We start from the raw sequence: 22,408 nt of genomic DNA, 5'->3' as shown, positions 1-22,408 counted from the left end.
GAAAACAACCGATAACACTCTTGTTGGTATTCATAAATAAAGATACGAATTCAACACAAACCAGGCCATTCACGACCAAAATAGTCGGACTATGACCACTTTTATTCATTTACTCGACATCATTAACAACAATATTCAACACATCCAAAACCCTAAATACCCAAATTTATAAAAATCTAACAAAACTTCACCGAATCTAAAGCCTAAGAAAAAATTTCACCAACCAACTTTACCTCCTCATTCAGCAACTTATAACCATAACTTTACTAAGGAATTTAAGTCAGTTGTATGTACTTGAGAAAGTATAAAGTGATTAATCAGAGTTTTATAAAAGTGTTTTATGGAGTATTTGTTAGATAATCCCAAATAATTGATGAAATCATAAAGCTTAAATAATTATTAGTCAATTATGAAAATACTTCTTTCTTTCCTTTTCGGTAACAACATATATAACTTTGATAAATTTAACTTCTAAATTCAGATTGGCCCTTATTTACAATCTATTTTACACAAAATTAAAGGATGTATACATGAAATTGTATTTACGTAAAGGGGTCAGAAATCATGAAATTCCCTTTTTACATATATATGAAATTGTTTTTTTTTAAGGGGTCAGAAAATAGTACGATATTATTGTTATAATTTTAGTGGTGTAATTGCAATAAAATAAACTAAGAGGGACTAAAACGAAAAGAGAAACTTTTATTAACTCTTTATCTCTGTTAAGTTATAAATAAAATGAACGAAATGAGCTCAATTTATAGCCTTTTCTCATTTTTCATAAAGGCCAATTATCAGATAACAAATCATGAACTATGTGTTTTCAAGTTAGACTTGTATGAGCCATGTGTCAAATTGGTGGAAGTCCACCATTTACAACTATTATCTCATTGTTTGGATGCATATGTGCTTTTTTTTTTGTTTTCCTCATTTTAAAGAAAGTTTTATAAGTGTTTAATTAGGAACTCTTGTGGATTGATTTTCATAAAGTTAAAATCATTATTTATAATTATTTTACTAAAATAGAGTTTGATAAAAGTTCTCAAAAATTGACCATTACATAATCTCATTTTGAAAACTTTGAAAAACTATGTAGGATAATCTATCTACATATTTATTTAATTGCTAGCATATCTTCATGGATTAGACAAACGACATTTCCCACCCAAAGCAAGTTTCTACCCTGGTTTCAAAAATTTCAAATTCCCACTCTTAAATCAATAGAAAATTGTTTAATATAATGATCAAAGAGTAAACTGGTCATTCTCCTTATATTAAGGTTGGTGGGGGGCTGGCTGGGGCAATTTCACAAACATTTTGTGTGCATGTATGGGAACGAAAATGGTGAGTTGCCTGCAATAGGGAACTCGGCTGGAAAAGACATCCAATCAGCATAGAAACACTCCTAACTAATCAATTACTCCAAAGATACTACTAATTCACCCAATCAACTCCAAAAAAAACTCTAATTTCAACCAAACTCACAAAATCATACAAGAAACCATNTGGTTTTGCGAGGCACAAATCGGTCGAAATCTGACGATTGGTGTGGTTGGCGGGGGTGGGGTAAGAGGGTTTTTGGTCTGTGTGGCATGGGAAAGAGGATGGTGGTAGTGGGGAAAGCCACCGTTGTCAGAAAACGATAGAAAGGCAAATGGCGACGTTTACTAACTTGCGCCGTCTCTTGCTAAAATGCTCCCTCTATTAATTTGGGAGATAAAACAGTAATTTACCAATTTGGCGGCCAAAAATCACAAAAAAATGTTGATTTATGGGTGAGGAACCGAGAATTTGAAATTTATGAAACAGAGGTGAAAACTTACCATTTTCGCCAAACCGTGGGTGGGATGGAAAACGTCTTTTACTCATAAACAAAAGGATATTCTAATTACCTAATATACACGCTATACATTTAATCATTATCCAGCGCATAATACTGTACATCGTTTTCAAGGAAACATTTTAGTCAATTATATCTTCATTTATTAAACAAAAAGATTTTCCACATCTTGTTTTCTTCAATTATCTTTTATTATATACGTTCGACTATTTTTATCATATTATTTTAGACTTCCCAATAACCAAATTCACCTAAATTCCAGAGACAATCTAGAATATGTCTAGGACTTTAAATTCCGTTCACAAAAAAACGTAATAGCATGCGTAATGAGTGTACATAAAAGAGTTATTCTAATCACGTAGTACACATCAAAGAGTCGTGTTCGAGTTGAGCATTTCTGTTTTGTCATTTAAACTTCACTATAATTTCTTGGTCTTTTCTTGTCTGGCTTTGTCAGAGACTCAAACATGGTACAACAGCCTCTTCATCTTGCTTTCAGATTTTTATGTTCTTGTTTTGATGGTATGTGGTAATTAATTTTAATTGTTGTTAGGCAAGTGGAAATGACGGTGGTAACAATAAGCTTCAACTCTATTCTTACTGGAGGAGTTCATGTTCTTGGCGTGTCCGAATTGCCCTCAATTTGAAAGGTTCAATTTTTTTAATCAATTCATTGTCTTTCTACTCTTCAATTGAAAAATATTTGAAATTTGGTTCTGGGTATTTGAGTATTTGATTACAGGGATAGATTATGAATATAAAGCTGTGAACTTGCTGAAGGGAGAGCAAAACAGTCCTGGTGAGTTTTTGTTTTTTGTTTTTGAGGATAATTACAATACCAGATGGCTAAAATTATGTGGGTTTGACTTTGATTTGTTTGATAATTGATTTTTTGTAGAGTTTAGAAAGCTCAATCCTCTTGGTTATGTGCCGGCTTTGGTAGATGGGGATTTTATTCTTTCTGATTCTTTTGCTATTTTGATGGTCAGTTATTTGATACTCTTTACTTTTATATTATCTTTGTGTCTCTTTTGTTTCATATGGAGGGATTTTTAGTATAAATTGGCGTTGCTTGCAGTATCTGGAAGAGAAGTATCCTCAGCATCCATTGTTGCCTTCTGATCTTAAGACAAAAGCTATCAATTTTGAGGTTAATTTCTATTTTCTTTCCCTTTAATTATCGTTATTATTGTTTCAATGACATATTTCTGTAATTCGGTAACCAATGTAAAGAAACTGGTTTTTCGTTAATCAAGAATCCCGCTTCTGCTTTTTAGAATTTGTCTGTCATGATTTTTAAATTTGCAGTACACTATTCAATTTCATTTTTTGTCACTTAGAGGTTGTTCCGTGTTTTGGGGTGGGCTGGATACGGTTTTGTATGTAATTTGATTTGTCGTGTGATTCTTTCATAGCAATTTGATTATCATTGAAGCAAGTGAATTTTCAGTTATTGCGTAGAATTGGGAATGTGGTATTTTATGTGATTCATATGAATGTATAACAAGCCTGTGTATTACTCTAATGGTTCTTGCTTGTGAGATTTGTTTGAATTGATGGGACTCAAAGCTAATTTTGCCTCAAATATATTAATTATTGCTAGTTATTGATTCAGCAGCACATATTACTGTATATATGGAGGTTTACAAAGACACTAACGAGTGTCATGCATATACATGCATGGAACAGTTTCTAATATCAATTTTACCAGTAGGGATAACCTTTTATCACAATGCCTAACATTTTTCATATTTCACAATCCTTGACGTAAACGTAGTCACTTTTAGCAGTAGCGGATCCAGAATTTTTTGTTAGGGTGGGCTAAAATAAAAATTAATTATACATTAATATTTTTGTCCATTAATATTTTTGTTAGGGTGGGCCAAAATCTAGAAATTATACATATTAGTATTTTGTGGGCCATGACAAGGCTGGATCCGCCCCCGACTTTTAGGATGCTCATATCTTCAGCGTTTATTTTAGTTTATTTTTATTTTTTATTAGCTTGTTGATCTTTCCTCACCTTTATGTTCTTGTTGTGGACTTCAATAACTATTCTGCTGTCCAATGTACTAAAATATATGTTTAAGATTTTGGACACCAATGGATTTTCTTTTTGTCACCTGATTTGTAGGCTGCAAATATTGTGTCCTCAAGCATACAGCCTCTGCAGAATTTGGTTGTATTGGTCTGAACCTGAAATCCTTTTCATTCTTGAGATATTTTCTAATGTATTTGAATATGTAGACTAAACATTTTATTTTGTTTGTGGCTTCTACATTTGCAGAATTACATTGATGAGAAATTTGGCCCTGATGAGAAACTTCCTTGGGTTAAACATTTCCTTGGAAAAGGCTTTGCAGGTAAGCATTACAAAATCACCCTACCACGTACACAAATGTGCACACCTCCTTCTCTTCAAAACCAAAGGAAGGAGGAGAAAGGTAGACAATGTACCAGTAATTGATAGCTGAATATCATCATGATAAATCCAAACATAGTATTTGTGCTCTCAATTTGGTTTTGGCCATAAAACAGATATCTAATAAGCACATATCTAACTGGTCATAGTTTCATTTTCTTGCTTCCTTCATTTTCTCCTCTTGATGAGTAAAGGTGTTATTAGGGGAGGAGTCTATAAAACTGAAGAGTAAAGTTACTTATTAGAAACTCTGATTTGATCTAATGCATCAGAGGCTATAGTTCATATTTCTTTTCCAAACCCTTCAACTTAGGCTTTTGGTTATTTACAGATATGATATTCGAAGAAGCCTGAAAGATATAGCTGATGGATAACATCATTGATTTAACTATGTCAGAATTGGCGGTTAATGAATATTAATATCATTAATACTAATCAATAAACTTGATAGTAACTGCTGGTTGGAATCATACTTCTCTCTTGTAGAACTATTCTTTTTGCCGAAGTTACTTCTTATGACAAGGATATGGAAAATGTTTAAACACTCAAAAATCATTTCAACTGTTGCGCTATGTGAAAGACATGAGTGTGAGAGGTTTTACATGTGATAAAAAAAGGTAACAAATATGATCTCCCTATCTAGAAACAGATCCATGTTAGTACATCCATTGAGCAAGTCTCTGAGTTGTTAATGCAAAATCTAATGGGTATTATTGCATTACCTTCAGCCTTGTATATGTGAGAACATTTGAGTTGATGACTCATACCTCTATGATTGTACTTGAAGTTTGAAAAGATCTCGTCTCACCACAAGAGCAAAATGATATTTACATGCACAACATACACACGCACTTTCTCTCTCACACACACATTCACACATCTCATGCATGTTCATATAAATGTGCATGCATACATGCATCTAGGCATATGTTTATTTTTGCATGTGAATACATAGTTATACACTCATATTTGAAATTCATTTTAAATACATAGAGTTCATACATACATACATGCATACATACATAACCCTTTTGGATACTGATTCGGTGGAGGATATGCATTGAAGTTTGGTTTTTCCTAGTTAGTTCAGAAATATGAACTATGTTGTTGAGATATTTGATTGTTTTTGCTTTTTGTATTGCTTTTCTTTTTGACTTGACCATAACTTGCTTGCGTTTCAGCGCTTGAGATGCTGTTAAAAGACTATTCTGGAAAATATGCAACTGGGGATGAAGTGTACCTGGTTTGTTTTTACTTTCTTCATCTGTGTGTATTCCACTGTACTCATTTACGGCAATACATGGACTTTTATTAAAACTGGGTCTGGAAGGTTAAGATTTAATTAGGTGAGGGGGATTTTAGTGGGATGTGTTCAGGTTACCACACTATCAGTCTGGATAGAACATAGAAGGTATAAATACAGAATTCACACCAAAAAACCCTCAAAATTTGGAAAATCAATACAACATGTTAGCTAACACAGCGAAGGCCTTGCCTGATAACAATTTTCATGTATCTTTCATATCCTTGGTTTACTGCCATACATTGAGGTACCTCTATCATAAAAATGTTATTTGGAAATAATTGTCACAGAAAAGGTGAGAAAGTGGGGAGTTTTTTCGGATCATAGTCTGGATGTGGTTGTGCTCTGATGCCATTAACTTATAAAATTGGAGGTCTACAAATTCCATTTGCGAAACTTGGTTTAGACAGAAAATTGTTGATCACAGTTGTACTAATGTCAGCCATGTACTTCGTACTTTTGAGCTGCATTTGCATGGGATGCTAAAAATCCACATCTAATGAACCATCGAATGTGGAAAGTGAGTTTATATGCCGTGAAAATTCATAGTATATTTTGCAAATTGCAGGCAGATTGTTTTCTAGCACCGCAGATTGATACAGGATTTACAAGGTTCAATCTTGACAAGGTAATGCTTTCCCTATATATGTATTAGCTTTACTATATTCCTTGAAAACCATGAAGTAAGTGGAAAAACAAAATGCATATTTCAAACTTACGTATTTGCTGCATGTCTTTCATAAAATTCATTGGTGTTATAGTTCTATAGTTCCTTGTTCATAATTCTATCAAGTGCAGATAAATGCGAATATCTCCACTGTCTCTTATCTTGTTCCTCTTTAGCTCTTACATTCTACCTTAGCATTTCTTTATATGTTTCCGCCAATAAATACCTTTCCTCAATGGTTTATGCAGAGCGAGTTCCCTATTTTAGCAAGGTTGCATGAAGCCTACTGTGAGCTACCAGCATTCCAGAAGGCTATGCCACCTAATCAGCCCGACACCCCTTCCTCATGAACTGGTTAGATCAATAAACTGAGGAGGTATGCAATGACGACATACAAATTATGATCAACATTCTGCATCAATTCAAAGTTTTCACCTATGTTTTTGTAGTTATTTTCTTTATTTCCATTTATGTTGGGTTTCCAGCACTTAGTTATTTATCTAGACTTGGACAAAATATCTGTGCAATTCACCTTCCAGGAAATGCAGATTCCTGGGTGGTTGCATATGAATTGTGATCAAAAGTGTTATAAACCGATATTTTAAGTTTTAAAACACAACTCAGTGAATGTGGTTTTATGTTGTGTTTTCTCTAAAATAGTTTTTATATTTAGTTATTAAGATTATTGATGCCAATCTGTTGACATTTCTTTTTGCTTACTCCTGTTCAGATCAACATCGTTGACTCGAGTACTCAGCATAAGTGCAAAACATTGGAGCTTTAGTTGAAGGTTTCAAAGAATTTGCAAATGACTGGGTTGTTCATCATGTATAGCTGTGGTGAATAATAATAAAGGATTGTATGAAGAAATAATTTGAATTTTCTTAAGCTACCTTCATCATCTGTATTCCCTTGTAATCATACCTCTGTGATGGTTTGTCAGTTATATAGCATGCAAGTAACTATATTTTCTTGTCAAAATTGCCTTAATATCCATAGAAAATCACTGTTTAAATTTGCCAAAAAGACTTCTAGATTACATATTATAAGTAGAGGCCTTGCAGCTTGAACATTTCATGGAAATGGGGCATTTTATAATGATGCTGTCATGCTGATGCTGCTCCTTATCAAGTATGGGATGACTCGTGACCCCATATTAAACTATTCTTTTGAATCTATATAAAAAAAAAAGACCGGAGTTCATAAAATAAAATACTCAAACAAACAAATCACACCCGTATTATCCATTCAAATAAACTAATGGATATTGAATAAGGTGTACACTTGGGATGCTTCTGTAGGCATTTAAAATAACCAAGTCAACTGAACTTATTTATAAAATTGATCTTCAGTGCAGCTGCTTAATTTCCTTTGTCATTGTCTTTGTTGTTGAACTACCTATTCCCTCCATAGATAATTCCTTGAAGGTTTGATGCCTCTAGGGATTGAGGAAACGACAAGCGACATTCATCTAAAACATGTCTACTTAGTTAAGAGGACCAATTGAAATCTCAGCTGATTCAGATGTGGCAAACTCCTCACCTTATGGACTTGGATTTGCTTTTGGGTTTCATTCGAGCTTCTTTCACCCAAAACATGTCTAATGAGTTAAGAGGTTTCAAACCTTATAAACCGAATTCTAGAGTCATTCGCTAGTGACCTAAGACGTGACAATGAATAAGTGTGACTGCAATGAATTCTCATTGTATTTAATTATATAATACAATGAACAATATCAAGGTTTTCAATCAACATAATTGCGTATTATCAATTATAAATGGGAAAGACTATGCATATGAGCTAAGACATCAATATGTGCCACAAATACTAATTGAGAAAAGGACATGGGAAGCCAGTAGTTGCCTAGTTGGTGTTGAAACATTAAAAATGACGTGTCTCAATTCAACTCTTAACATGATATTAAATTTTGAGCTCAATTAAATAAACATGATTAATTTAATAGAAGACAAGAATTTACTAACAATTAAATAAGAAGAAACTTGACCAGATCACTGAAAATGAAATCTAGAAAAGAATATGCAAGGCTCTTACTCCTAAAACTTGATTCAGAGATTCTTGAACTAATCAAATATAGTTGCCTGAGTTAAGAGTTTTTCATTAGGAAATTTTCTAGTTAAGAAATGTTCTTATTTTCTTGTCAAACACTAAGAAGTTGAATATTCATTAAAAAATAAGTTATATATGCAGCTGTAAGCATACTTTTAGGATTTCTGGGTTTGTGCCAAATTAGTTCAAGTAATGGCTCTTAGAATCAAAGTTTTCTTGCTAACTCTATACATTCAGATTCTGGTTATAAGGGCAGAAACAAATCCTCAGGAATGTAAGTTGCTTATATATTAATGTGCAGTGCATCTCATTAGTACTATAGTTTGGTCATATAAACCATACGAAAAATGGTTTGTCAAGAATACTTGTTTACAATTCCATGGACCTGTGATGCATGTGTTTCTGAAACTTGTTTTCATCTATTGAACCTAAAATAACACGATTTATATAGGTGTATCACGTATCCGGAATCAAAACTTCATACTGCAAGCTAAGTAAGAAATAATAAATTTGTAACAGATTGAGTATTGAGCCATGAACTGAATATGGCAGCCCTTGTGTTATTTTTGTCTCTCTTCTGCACCTCTTGAGCAACTAGCATACATACTTTCTACAGCACCTTATGTGCTAGCACTTAGCTCAGCTTGCATCTATTTTTTCTGATCGAGAAGTTCAGTTTTGGTATTTAATCCAAGAGTTGTATATTGTACAATCTACTGCATGCAGTTGCTGCTCTAAATTCTCTCAAAAATCAGTGGCAGAACCAGCCAACCAACTGGGTTGGTGATGATCCTTGTGACAGTTCTTGGGAAGGAATTAGCTGTATCAATTCAAGTGTGATCTCCATGTAAGTTCAATTTTTATTTTCCTTGAACTTCTGGTGCGAGCTTGCGTGGTGTGGCTGCTATTCTTCATTTTTCAATGCTTGAGAGTGACCTGAGGATTTTTAAATTTTCAGAGTACTTTCAGGCATAGATTTGAGAGGGAACCTGCCAGAAGACATTCAGAATCTACCTGAATTAAGGAAATTGTAAGTTCTATCTACACCCTTTTCTCTTGCCTGATGCAAAGACTGACCAACAATTTACATTTCAACATACAAATTTTATCAGTTAGATCTAGCAGTATGTTTTGACTGCTCAAATTTGCTAGATCTGTTCAATCTTCATCAAAATAACGATATTGTCTTGATTGTTACATCTGCGCCACAGGGACCTATCTCAAAACAAAGGTTTGACAGGAACTCTTACACCGTCAATAGGGAAATTGACAAAGCTTGTGAGCCTGTAAGATCAAGTTTTGCTAGAGCCTCTATACCTTATATATATATATTTTCATGATTTACCTATTGGAATCCCTTTCATTGCATGGCAGAGTACTAACAGGTTGCAGCTTCAGTGGCCTGATTCCAGACACATTAGGATCTCTAACACAGCTGGTCAATTTGTAAGCGTTTCACCTTCAGTACTCTTTTCTGGTTCTTTTTGGCTTTTATTCTTAAAGGGTCACTATGTAAGGATTTCTAACATTCAGATCATAGCTCATCCTGTCTGTGAAACTCTTCAATGACATTCTCTGCAGAAATCTGAATTCTAATAGCTTCAATGGACCTATACCAGCTTCCATTGGCAATCTTACCAAACTTGTTTTGCTGGACTTGACTGATAACCAGCTCAATGGAACCATTCCAGTCTCTAATGAAACTTCACCTGGATTGGATGGACTAGTTAATGCATTGCATTTGTATGTATAACGGATTTTTCTTCATTTGCAAGTACTGTTTTCTGAAAACAACTAATCAACACTTTTATGTTAAATTTGCAGTCATTTTGGAAGAAATCAGCTTACAGGACCAGTCCCGCTTTCACTTTTCAGCTCAGGAATGAAACTGATACATGTGTAAGTTCTTCTGGATGGACTACCTGATGATTAGATGAGACTTACATGTCTGGTTATGATCTTGTGTTCGTATTTAGTATGCTTCGATACACAATGAGCACATTTGTGTACAAGAATTAGGCATCAAAGGCTTAAAACTCAAATTGCATTCATTATGTTAGCAGCTGTCTGTTGAGAGATAATTTTATTGATTTGAGCAGGCTTTTCGACAACAACAACTTCACTGGCAACATCCCCAGTTCATTAGACCAAGCGCAAAGCTTGCAGGTCATGTGAGTATCCTAATCATTAGCATTAGCTGAAAAGTTTTAGATTTTCTGGTCATTAATTTCTGAATTTCTTATACTAAGTTTTTCTTGGCAACAGACGCATGGACAACAATTCATTTACTGGGACAGTCGATTTGAATTTCACTAACTTTCCAAATATCACTACAATGTAAGTGAAATATGCAGAGAAGTTTGCAACTTAAACTTCTATTCTCAATTATTAGTTAATTACTGTTTTCTTAAGAAAATTATTGGTAACTTATTTTCAGACATTTTTCCAACAATCAATTGACTGGCCGTATGCCTGACCTTACTGGCGTGAGCAGCCTGCGCTATGTGTAAGTTAACAGAACTTTAGAAATCTGTTTATAATGTGGTTCTGAAAGACCATTAAGTAATTTGCTCTTCTCTTATTTATCTAATTTGGATAAATTTATTCTGTTGCTACTGCAGTTAAGTTGTATCCTCTTAACAAATATCTAATTTACAGGGACATGAGCAATAATAGTTTTGAAGTGTCAACTATTCCACCATGGTTTTCAAGCTTGCCAGCTTTGACATCTTTGTACATCTCTCACTCTCTCTCTTACTCTCTCACAGACACAATTAACAATTAAGGTTGCAGTAAACAACTTATCCAGCATTCAGACTTGGAATGCTTGAAAACCATTGTATCTCTCTCTTTTTCTTCATTTCAATGCTCAAACTACAAATGTCACTTATTTTAGCACACCCTTGGGGCTTGAATTACTTACCATGAGTATGACTATAATGGTTATTACCCTGCACTGGCAGAATAATGGAGAACACACAACTTCAGGGATCAATACCTGTTGAACTCTTCAGTCTTCCTCGGTTGGAGTCGGTGTAAGTATTAGCTTATTCTCAAAAACCGCCACATTGAAATTTATCTGAAACAAACATGAACTGCTAGCCTAATCAGATGGAATGATGTTATAATCTGATCAATTTGATTATGTTTGCAGGGTTCTAAAGAACAACCAGCTCAGTGGAGCCTTAGATATTGGTCCAAGCTACGGAAGCGAGCTGCAACTAATTGATTTGCAGAACAATTCCATAGATTCTGTGGAAGCAACAGGATACAATAAGACATTATAGTAAGTTAAACTCTTCAACATCGTTCTTCTCTTGCTTGTTTTGCAAATATATGTTACCTCAAACGTGTAACTTTTTCTTATCTATTTTTTCCAGTCTTTATAATAATCCGATTTGTGAGAACTCAGAGGAATACAACTGCTCAGCTCCGCAAGTTCCAAGTTCTTCACCTTCCACACCAACAAACAGTTGCGAGGCCAGTTCATCTCCACCAATCATTGGAACCTTATACTTCAGATCCTTTACCTTCTCAAACTGGAAAAACGCTAGTTACTACAGTATTGTCAGAGACGAGTTCATGAACTCTTTTAAAAAATTTAATCTTCCTGTAGACTCAATGTCAGTGACCTTCCAGGTCGTGTCTGCGAATGATTACCTAGAACTGCACGTGGAAGTCTGTCCATCTGTTAACGGTCTTCTCGACAGAACAAATTTCTCTCTTATCATCTCTCAGCTCAACAACATAAGTTTTGTCACTCTCGGACCAATTTTTGGACCCTTCTACTACAACAACATTAATCCTAATCCAGGTAAGAACAAATTTTGCTGTGTCCTACACCATTATCTTAAGAATTCATCTACATTTCGCAGAGCTTAATAGGGGAAATTGATGGTGTCTCATCCGTTTCCAAATGTTATGCAGTGAAAAATTCACCAAATGTTGGGATTATCATTGGAGCAACGGTAGGTGGATTTATACTTCTAGTATTATTAGTTATTGCTGGAATGTATGCTATCCATCAGAGGAAGAAAGCTGTAAGAGCAACTCGACTAAACGATCCATTTGGTAAATGAAAACCATTATTCCTCCAGTGCATTCTACACAGTTACCATTACATTACTTAAAGTTCCTATGTCATACTTATGCAGCATCTTGGGATGTAAATGACCCCACTAGCCGTCCTCAGATCAATGGTGTGAGATGTTTCCCCTTTGAAGAGCTAAAGAAATGTACCAACAATTTTTCAAACACCAAGATTCTAGGGTCTGGAGGTTATGGACAGGTTCGTTCGCTTGTTTCTTTGCCATTGTTCCCTTTAAAGATTGAGCATGAATTTTAACAGGATCCTTACTAAGACAAACATATGGGATAAAGTTTCTAATATGACAACATTAGTCACTTTCCTTTAGCGTGTGATGCTTGTCTTGCAAGCAAAAGTAACTTTGAAGTTTCATCTTTTGCCATGATAATTTTTCAATTTCTAATGGTATGTTCTCTGCGAAATGGATTTCCAAAATGTTCACAGGTCTACAAAGGAAGGCTTGAAACGGGGTTAATAGTCGCAATTAAAAGAGCTATGCAGGGATCGTTGCAGGGTCGAAATGAGTTTAAAAGTGAGGTTGAACTGCTATCAAGGGTTCACCATAAAAATGTTGTTAGTCTTGTGGGTTTCTGCTATGAGCAAGGAGAACAGATGCTGGTTTATGAATTCATTCAGAATGGTACTCTAAAGGATAGTCTCTCAGGTACCTCATTCGACACTTCTTCTGTCACATACTTTATCATATACTCCATTTCTGATCATCACTAGCCAAACTCAATTCTAAGTCAAAAAGGGTTAACAACATAAGCCAAGAGCATAAACATACAAATTTATAATACGCTGTCTTCATCTAATTTGACAATGTAGGAAAATTAGGAATCCAGTTAAGTTGGATAGGGAGACTGAGAATAGCCCTTGATTCAGCAAGAGGTTTGGCATATTTGCATGAACTTGCAAATCCAACAATCATACACAGGGACATCAAATCAAATAATATCCTACTCGATGATAGCTTCAATGCAAAAGTTGCTGATTTTGGTCTATCGAAGACTTTGGGTGGCAGTGAAAACAATGAAATTCTTACTGATGTCAAAGGAACCCCAGTAAGTATAGCAGCATCCTCTAAAACTTACACTAGCAGGTAGCAAAAATGAAGTTTAATTTCCTATGTCTATGTTAATGAAGTAATGAATCATAACAGGTAGTAAGCTTGTTGGCTATTGAATTTGAGTTCAGAGAACATTATACTATAGCAGTTTAGAAGTTTGCCTGAGAATGGAATTTCTTTTTTAATGGTGCAGGGCTACTTGGATCCCGAATATTTCAGGACGCGACAGTTAACGAAAAAGAGTGATGTTTATAGCTTTGGAGTGGTAATGGCAGAATTAATAACTGGGCGAAGTCCGATTCAAAGAGGGAGTTACATTGTGAGTGAGTTGAAGATGGCAATGGATAGGACAAAAAATCTATATAACCTTCATGAGATGCTTGATCCTGCCATCAGTGGGAACACAACATTAAGTGGTTTGGAGAATTTTGTTGATCTGGCTATGATGTGTGTTGAAGATTTGGGAGCCAACAGGCCTACAATGAGTGAGGTAGTCAAAGAGATTGAAAACATCCTGCAGCTAGCTGACTCTGATGATCTCCAGTCGGAACCATCAGTGTTTTCTATTAGTTTCAATTAACCTAGATAATTTGAACATTCTTGAGAGAAATCTATTAGTATTAGATTAAGATTCTATTTTATTGAAAGTAGTTTTGACTAAGTCAACCGTACTTTTTCATAAAATAGATCATCTGTACTGGCTCTTTATTTTTTTAGTCATTGCCCAAGCCCTCTTTCCTGTTGAACTGCTTCCTCCTATAAATACTTGAAGGTTTGATGCCTTCAAGCAGAATGTTCAACCCAGATTCATCAAAAACTCGATTAAAATCAATAGAACAAATCAGTTAAATCTTGTTATAGCTGTTAGAATGTGATTAAGAAGTTTGTCTGCAATGAACTCTCGTTGTATTTGATTATAATATATCAACTATACAAGGGAAAGACTAAGTAATGAATTGAGCCATCACTATATAGGACAAATAATAACTGAGAAAGTAAAGAACTTAGGAAGGTGGAACCTCAAGTCAACGCAATCTAAATTTTAACTTTCTAGATCAATAATCAAATGTACATCATACATATGGATTGGTTTGGCAAGCATTTATAATAATTATATTTCTATCATGTTAAACTACTCTGAGTGATGCCTGAACTATGACTACGAAATGTTTTACGTGAAGTGACATACAATTACATGAGTAATTTTATAAAATACAATAATTTACCAATTCAATTTCTGAGAACCCACAAGAGAAGAAATTTGACCAAATCACTGAAAATGAAATCCATAGAATGCTTAATTTCATTAAGAAAAGACCTAGGAAAGAATTCAGAGTTTGAATATTCACTCATACGTAACACAAATAAAAAAAAGAGTTATTATGTAGCTATAAGCACACTTCAATGATTTCTTGGTTTGTGCCAATTTAGTCAATCATTTCATCAAGTAATGGCTTCAGGACTCAGTGTTTTCCTGCTAACTCTATACATTCAGATTCTGGTTATGAGGGCAGTAACAAATCCTCAGGAATGTAAGTTGCTCATACATTTATGTACAGTGCATCTCACTAGTCCGATAATTTGGTTACATACACCATAGGAAATATGGTTTCTCATGAAAACATGTTCCATGGACTTCCTATGATGCATGTGTTTTGGAATCTTGTATTCATCTATTGAGTCTAACATAAATCAACTTATATAGGAGTCAGGTATCGAAAATTTATAATACAACCTAAGGAAGAGCTGATAAATTTGTATCAGATTAAGCCATGAACTGAATATAGCAGCCCTTGTCATTTTTGTCTCTCTGCCACACCAATTGAGCAATGAGCATACACTTTCAACTGCCCCTCATGTGCTGGCATATAGCTTAGCTTGCATCTGTTGTTTTCCTGATTAATAAATTTATTGTTGCTCTTTAATCCAAGATTGCTATTTTGTAAAACCTACTGCATGCAGTTGCTGCTCTAAAGTCTCTCAAGCATCACTGGCGGAACACACCACCCGACTGGGTTGGTGATGATCCTTGTGGCAGTTCCTGGGAAGGAATTAGGTGTGACAATTCAAGTGTGACCTCTATGTAAGCCATTTTTTCACTTGAACTTTTGATGTGGGCTTGTGTTGTGTGGCTGCTAACCTTCTGTTTTGAATGCTTGAGGGTGACCTGATGATTTTCCAATTTCAGTGTACTATCAGGCATAGGCTTGAGAGGGAAACTGCCTGCTGATACTCAGAATCTACCTGAATTAAGGACTTTGTAAGTTCTCTCTCCATCCTTTTGTCTCTTTCCTGATACAAAGAAATAATAACAAAGTTATATTGACATACAAGTTTTAATCAATAGATCTGGCAGTATATTTTGACAGCTTAAAATTGCTAGATGTGTTTAACCTTCATCAGTATAGATAGGAACATATATTTGGGAAGAAAAGATGTAATAACAAATGATATTGTTTTGATTAATACATCTGCACCACAGAGATCTATCTCAAAACAATGGTTTGTCAGGAACTCTTCCGCCGTCAATTGGGAATTTGACAAAGCTTGTGAACCTGTAAGATTAATTTGGCAAGAGCTTCGCTACCTTATATATACTATATGTGTCACTTTTTGTTAACACATATGATTAACCATTGATCTCCCTTGCCTGCCAGATTGCTAACCGGATGCAGCTTCCATGGCCTAATTCCAGACACATTAGGATCTCTAACACAGCTTGTCAATTTGTAAGGATTTCAACTTCAGTATTCTTTTCTGTATTTTCATCAGGTTCTTTTGGTCTCTTATTATTGGAAGGTTACCTCGCAAGGATTTCTAACATTTAGATCATTGCTTGTCCTGTTTGTGAAACTCTTCAATTACATTTTCTGCAGATATCTGAATTCTAATAGCTTCAGTGGACCTATACCAGCTTCCATTGGCAATCTTACCAACCTTGTTTTGCTGGATTTGACTGATAACCAGCTCAATGGAACAATTCCAGTCTCTAATGAAACTTCACCTGGATTGGATGGACTAGTTAATGCATTGCACTTGTATGTATAACACCTTTTCCTTCATTTGCAAGTACAGTTTTCTGAAAACAACTAATCAACACTTTTCTGTTAAATTTGCAGTCATTTTGGAAGAAATCAGCTCACAGGACCAGTCTCACTTTCACTTTTCAGCTCAGAAATGAAATTGATACATGTGTAAGTTCTTTTGGACTGGCTAGTGGCTACATGATAAGTAGATGCAGTAGCTGTAAGTGTATCCTACAATCAAGTTTTGTGTTTACCTCTGTACTTCAAACGAACTTACATCCAGTAGGACCCCTCAAAATGTCAATATGTTCAAAGCATTGGCTTTTTTCTTTTGCTATATCCCTAAAACATATGCCCCCTTTTCAGATATGATAGAAGTCTAAGAAACAGGCAAGATTGTCATGATAAAGAGAAATAGGAATGAACATGATGGAGACTTAGACCACAACTGACATGAGCTTTAATAACCGGCAATGAGTGTAGAATAAGTTAAAGAATGCACTCAGAAAAAAAACTGTCATTGTTAGATGAGATGAGAATTACTATTGTTTTAAGCAGGCTTTTTGACAACAACAACTTCACTGGTAGCATCCCCACTTCACTAGAACATCTGCAAAACTTGCAGGTCATGTGAGTATTCTAAACATTCGCTCATAAATTTCAATTTCTCTGGTCATAAACATTTGAATTTCTTTTATTAAGTTTCTCTTGGAACCAGACGCATGGACAAGAATTCATTCAACGGGACTGTCAGTTTCAACTTCACTAGCTTCCCAAACATCACTACAATGCAAGTGGATTATGCAGAGAAGTTCACAACTTAAGCTTCTAGTCTTACTTATGAGATATCAATGTAATACACTACAAGTCGTTATTGGTTTCTTCTTAAGAATATTTTGCAGCTTTCTTTCAGATATTTGTCCAACAATCAATTGACTGGCCCTTTGCCTAAACTTACTGGCTTGAGCAAACTCAACTATGTGTAAGTTAACAAAAGTTCATAAATCTGTTTGCATTATCCATAATGTGGTGCTGAAAGGCCATTCATTATTTCCATCAATTCAGTATTTTGCTTCTCTTATTCATGTAATTTGGATAAATGTATTCTATTTCTACTAAAGTCCATTTGCATCCTCTAACAAACATTTGATTCACAGGGACATGAGCAATAATAGCTTTGAAGGGTCAACTATTCCACCAGGGTTTTCAAGCTTGCAATCTTCGACAACTTTGTACATCTCTCTCTTTTTCCTCTCACTCATTCACTCACTCACCCACAGACACACACATAAAGCAAACATTCATAACATTCAAGCTTGGAATGCTTGATAATCATTGTCGCATCCAACATCACTAGTGAAAGGAATTTGGGATTCAGCATTCAAGCTTGGAATGCTTAAAAATCATTGTCATATCCAACATTGCTAGCGAAAGCAGTCTAAGATTCAGTTTATAAGGTTTGGTCCCCATAACTAAATAAACACATTTTGGGTGAAGCCTAAAAACAAATAAGACATTCTAAACCCAAGACAGATAATATCCACTACTTGGTTGAGCCCACATGTTAAAATCATTGAATCTGTCTTGTTCTTCATTATAACTTAAACAAGTCTTGCATTAAATAGTATCATAAACTTTTCTAGCCGTCTATCGTTTCAATGCCTCTAACTATAAATGCCATTCACTCTTGGGGCTTGAATTGCTAACCCTGACTATAATGCTTATTACATTGCACTGGTAGAGTAATGGAGAACACAAATCTTCGAGGACCAATACCCGTTGAACTCTTCAGTCTTCCTTGGTTGGAGTCAGTGTAAGTATCAGCTTATTCTCAAACAGCACCACATTGAAATCCATCCAAAACGAACATGAAACATTAGCCTAACTGGATGGCATGCTGATCTATTTTGACCAATTGTCGCAGGATACTAAAGAACAATCAACTTGATGAAACCTTAGATATTGGCACAAGCTATGGAAGCCAACTGCATCTCATTGATGTGCAGAACAATTCCATAGAATATTTTGTAGTAACAGGATATAATAAGAGTTTAAAGTAAGTTACAATCTTCAACATTGTTCTTCCCTTGCTTGTTTTTCAACTTCATGTTACCTCAAAGGTGTAACTTTTTCTTATCTATTTTTTTTCAGTCTCCAGAATAATCCAATTTGTGAGCAATCAGTAGAAAAGAGCTGCTTAGCTCCCCAAGTTCCAAGTTCTTCACCTTCCACACCACCAAATAATTGTGTGCCTAACTGTTCAAATTCCCCAATCATTGGAATCTTAATCTTCAGATATTTTAGCTTCTCAAACTGGGACAACATAAGTTACTACAATTTTCTTAGAGATAAGTTCATGGATTCTTTCAAAGCATCAAATCTCCCTGTAGACTCAATGACCTTCCGGTTCGTGACTGGGAATGATTACCTAGAGTTGGACGTGAAGGTCTTTCCATCTGGTAGCAACCGTTTCAACAGAACGACTTTTGCCATGATCAGTTCTCAGCTAAACAACATAAATTTTGTCAATCTCTCACCAAATTATGGACCCTCCTATTACATCAATCACAGTAATTATTTCCAAGGTAAGAACAAATTTTCCCATTAGCTTAAGATTTCATACTAAATTTCACATAATTTATATGAGAAATTAATGGTTTCTCATTTTGTTTCCTACTTTTATCCAGAGAAAAAGTCACAAATTTGGGTCATGATTGGAGCAACAGTTGGTGGATTTATACTTGTAGTACTATTACTTTCCGGAATGTATGCTATCCGTCAGAGGAAGAAAGCAAGAAGAGCAACTAAACTAAACGATCCATTTGGTAATCGAAAAACCATCATTTCTCCACTGAACTCTACATAATTACTGTTCCATTGCTTATAGTTAGTATCATATTCATGCAGCATCTTGGAACCCAAATGACACCACTACTAGTCCTCCTATAATCAATGCTCCAAGACGTTTTTCCTTTAAAGAGCTTAAGAAATGCACTAAAAATTTTTCAGACACCAACATTTTAGGAACCGGGGGATACGGACAGGTTCGTTCGCTTTCTTCTTTCTCGTAGGTACCCTTCTAAGACTAAGTGTTTGTATTACTAGAATCTTTGCTTAAGACAATATTACGTGATAAAGATTCTGATATGACAGCATGAATCTCTTTCACTTAGCATGTGTTGCTTGTTTTGCAAGCAAAAACATTTTGAACTTGTTCCTGGAGAATTTTTTAATTTATAATGATTTGCTCTGGCTGAAAATAGATTTTGACTATGTTTACAGGTTTACAAAGGAAAGCTTGAAACAGGGTTAGAAGTTGCAATTAAAAGAGCTAAGCAGGGATCATTGCAGGGTCGAAAGGAGTTTAAAAGCGAGATTGAGATGCTATCAAGGGCTCATCATAAAAATATTGTTAGTCTTGTGGGTTACTGCTACGAGCAAAGTGAACAGATGCTGGTTTATGAATTCATTCAGAATGGTACTCTAAAGGATAGTCTCTCAGGTACCTCATTCGCCACTTCTTTTGTTACGTACTTTATAATACACTCCATTTTTGATCAACTCTAACTATTGGATGAACTAATTTCTAACCTAGAAAAGATTGAAAGCACAAACATGGTATTCAAATTCTTTTATATACAAACTCACATGCCAAGCTGAACTTCAGGCAACAGTTTTGTTACATGAATCAACTTTAATCATGTTGTCTATATCTAATTTACCAATGCAGGAAAATCAGGAATCCAGTTAAGTTGGACGCAGAGACTGAGAATAGCCATTGATTCAGCAAGAGGTTTGGAATATTTGCATGATCATACAAATCCATCAATCATACACAGGGACATCAAATCAAATAACATTCTACTCGATTATCACCTTACAGCAAAAGTTGCTGATTTTGGTATATCTAAGACTTTGGATGGGATAGAAAACAGTCGTGTTACCACTGAGGTCAAAGGAACCCGAGCAAGTATAGCATCCTCCAAAATCTTACACCAGAAAAAATGAACTTTAATTTCCCATTTTGGTAATGAACATAAAGGTAAAGAAGTAATAAATTACAGGAAGGTAATAAGCATGTTGGCTAATGGAATTGAGTTCATTGATGATTATACTGTAGCACTGTATAAGTTAGCCTGGGAATGGAACCTTTTTTTTTTTTTCAATGGTGCAGGGATACTTGGATCCCGAATATTTCAGGACGTAACAGTTAACAAAAAAGAGTGATGTTTATAGCTTTGGAGTGGTAATGCTAGAGTTAATAACTGGGCGAAGTTCAATTGAACGAGGGAGGTACATTGTGAGTGAGTTGAAGAAGGCAATGGATAGGACAAAAGATTTATATAACCTCCATTTGTGTATTGATCGTGTCATGAACCAGGACACTTTAAGTGGTTTGGAGAATTTTGTTAATCTGGCAATGAGGTGTGTTGAAGATTTGGGGGCCAATTGGCCTACAATGAGCGAGGTGGTCAAACAGATTGAAGACATCCTGCGGCTAGCTGACTCTGAACCCCAATCGAAATCATCAGTCTTTTCTATTACTTTCAATTAACCTTTAATAAATTGAACACTCTTGAGAGGAAAATCTTAGTGTTGATTTAAGATTCCTTTTAATTGAAAGTATTGTGAATACTCTTACGTTTATGTCTTTTGTAAAGCAAGGATTTTGATTGAATGCCAAATACTGTAATTTGGAGGAGCTCTGGCTATTATACAGACATGTAAATTAACGTTGACTATGATGATCTTCAATTTGAGCCATCAATGTTTCCTATTAGTTTCAATTAACCTGGATAACTTGAACATTCTTAAGAGGAATGTCTTAGAGTATTAGATTAAGATTCTTTTTTTTTTTTTTTTATTGAAAGTAGTTTTGTGACTTTTGTCTAAGTCAACCATACTTTTTCATAAACTAGATCATCAGTACTGGCTCTTTATTTTTTCAGTCATTGCCCAAGCCCTCTTTGCTGTTGATCTGCTTCCTCCATATAAATCCTTGAAGGTTTGATGCCTTTAAGCAAGAGTTTTCAACCCAGATTCATCGAAAACCTCGATTAGATTCAACAGTGCAAATCAGTCAAATCTTGTTATAACTAATGAAATGTGATTAAGAAGTTTGTCTCCAATGAATTCTCATTGTATTTGATTATAATATATCATGTATACAAGGAAAAGACTATGTAATGAACTTAGAAAATAACTTGGGAAGGTGGAATCTCAATTCAACGCAATATGAATCTTAAATTTTGAGATAAATATATCAAAAGTACATCATATATATGGATTGAATTGGCAAGCATTTTATATTTTATAATAATTCTATTTCTATCATGTTAAACTACTCCTGAGTGATGGCTGAACTATGACTATAAAATATTTTATGTGGAGTGCCTAGTTAGTAAATTCGCGAACTGCCGTATTTTATCAGCCTAGCCGTATTATTCGCGAATTATATGCCTCAGCCATATTATTCGCGAATTATTCCCGTATCCAAATTTTTGTCGAATTTTTACAAATGTATTTTTTACTATTTACCGTATCATACCCATAAAATTCTTGTACCATTTTTTTGTTGTACCCGTATATTTGAAATGCTATATAGATTTTAACTAAATGGCCGATGAAAAGTGCTGAAACTAGGATTGATATTGCCATATTTTTCAAAACGTATTATTGACAACGTGCCGTATTAAACCCGTCTATACCCGTACAGTATTTTTTCCGTATCTGAATTTTATGACCAAATTTTTACAAACGTATTTTTCACCATTTATTGTATCATATCCATAAAATTTCCGTATATTTTTTTATCGTACCCATATTTACTAACTAGGGTAGAGTGACATACAAGCATGTAGCATAGTAAAACCTAGTGCTTATAGGCCATTCAGTTATGAGAAGACTTTATGGGCCTATGAGAAATC

At 34.8% G+C, this 22,408-nt stretch overlaps 4 protein-coding genes and 1 long non-coding RNA gene across 5 annotated transcripts; all 5 read left to right on the top strand.

Annotated features, from left to right (window-relative positions):
• Positions 1 to 2,065: 2,065 nt before the first annotated feature.
• On the top strand, positions 2,066 to 7,120 carry LOC116109400 (glutathione S-transferase zeta class-like). The gene is made up of 11 exons (XM_031395621.1): positions 2,066 to 2,310; positions 2,394 to 2,490; positions 2,583 to 2,639; positions 2,739 to 2,824; positions 2,919 to 2,990; positions 3,975 to 4,028; positions 4,128 to 4,203; positions 5,444 to 5,505; positions 6,134 to 6,193; positions 6,481 to 6,608; positions 6,963 to 7,120. The coding sequence occupies exons 1-10, from the start codon at positions 2,308 to 2,310 to the stop codon at positions 6,580 to 6,582; spliced, it is 669 nt and encodes a 222-aa protein (XP_031251481.1). The 5' UTR covers positions 2,066 to 2,307; the 3' UTR covers positions 6,583 to 6,608; positions 6,963 to 7,120.
• A 1,151-nt stretch (positions 7,121 to 8,271) lies between these two features.
• Positions 8,272 to 9,339, top strand: LOC116109395 (probable leucine-rich repeat receptor-like protein kinase At5g49770). The gene is made up of 3 exons (XM_031395616.1): positions 8,272 to 8,573; positions 9,026 to 9,146; positions 9,258 to 9,339. The coding sequence occupies exons 1-3, from the start codon at positions 8,492 to 8,494 to the stop codon at positions 9,331 to 9,333; spliced, it is 279 nt and encodes a 92-aa protein (XP_031251476.1). The 5' UTR covers positions 8,272 to 8,491; the 3' UTR covers positions 9,334 to 9,339.
• A 23-nt stretch (positions 9,340 to 9,362) lies between these two features.
• On the top strand, positions 9,363 to 14,251 carry LOC116109394 (probable leucine-rich repeat receptor-like protein kinase At5g49770). The gene is made up of 17 exons (XM_031395615.1): positions 9,363 to 9,427; positions 9,511 to 9,585; positions 9,674 to 9,745; positions 9,881 to 10,042; positions 10,124 to 10,198; positions 10,399 to 10,470; positions 10,565 to 10,636; positions 10,737 to 10,805; positions 10,958 to 11,032; positions 11,263 to 11,334; positions 11,454 to 11,585; positions 11,680 to 12,113; positions 12,227 to 12,370; positions 12,454 to 12,587; positions 12,831 to 13,050; positions 13,215 to 13,450; positions 13,649 to 14,251. Exons 1-17 carry the CDS (start codon positions 9,363 to 9,365, stop codon positions 14,033 to 14,035), a joined length of 2,496 nt encoding a protein of 831 aa, XP_031251475.1. The 3' UTR covers positions 14,036 to 14,251.
• A 671-nt stretch (positions 14,252 to 14,922) lies between these two features.
• Positions 14,923 to 15,711, top strand: LOC116109380. Its single transcript, XR_004124763.1, has 3 exons — positions 14,923 to 14,987; positions 15,418 to 15,538; positions 15,644 to 15,711. It is a non-coding gene; the product is annotated as an uncharacterized LOC116109380 (long non-coding RNA).
• A 127-nt stretch (positions 15,712 to 15,838) lies between these two features.
• LOC116109393 (probable leucine-rich repeat receptor-like protein kinase At5g49770) lies at positions 15,839 to 21,223 on the top strand. The gene is made up of 16 exons (XM_031395614.1): positions 15,839 to 15,857; positions 15,940 to 16,012; positions 16,113 to 16,184; positions 16,332 to 16,493; positions 16,575 to 16,649; positions 17,040 to 17,111; positions 17,200 to 17,271; positions 17,395 to 17,463; positions 17,639 to 17,713; positions 18,223 to 18,294; positions 18,406 to 18,537; positions 18,633 to 19,066; positions 19,169 to 19,306; positions 19,389 to 19,525; positions 19,764 to 19,983; positions 20,212 to 21,223. Exons 1-16 carry the CDS (start codon positions 15,839 to 15,841, stop codon positions 20,487 to 20,489), a joined length of 2,100 nt encoding a protein of 699 aa, XP_031251474.1. The 3' UTR covers positions 20,490 to 21,223.
• The last annotated feature ends 1,185 nt before the right edge of the window (positions 21,224 to 22,408 follow it).

Source organism: Pistacia vera, unplaced genomic scaffold (assembly GCF_008641045.1).
Source record: "Pistacia vera cultivar Batoury unplaced genomic scaffold, PisVer_v2 Contig579, whole genome shotgun sequence".
Lineage (NCBI taxonomy): Eukaryota > Viridiplantae > Streptophyta > Magnoliopsida > Sapindales > Anacardiaceae > Pistacia > Pistacia vera.
This window is presented reverse-complemented; position numbering and strand designations above follow the sequence as displayed.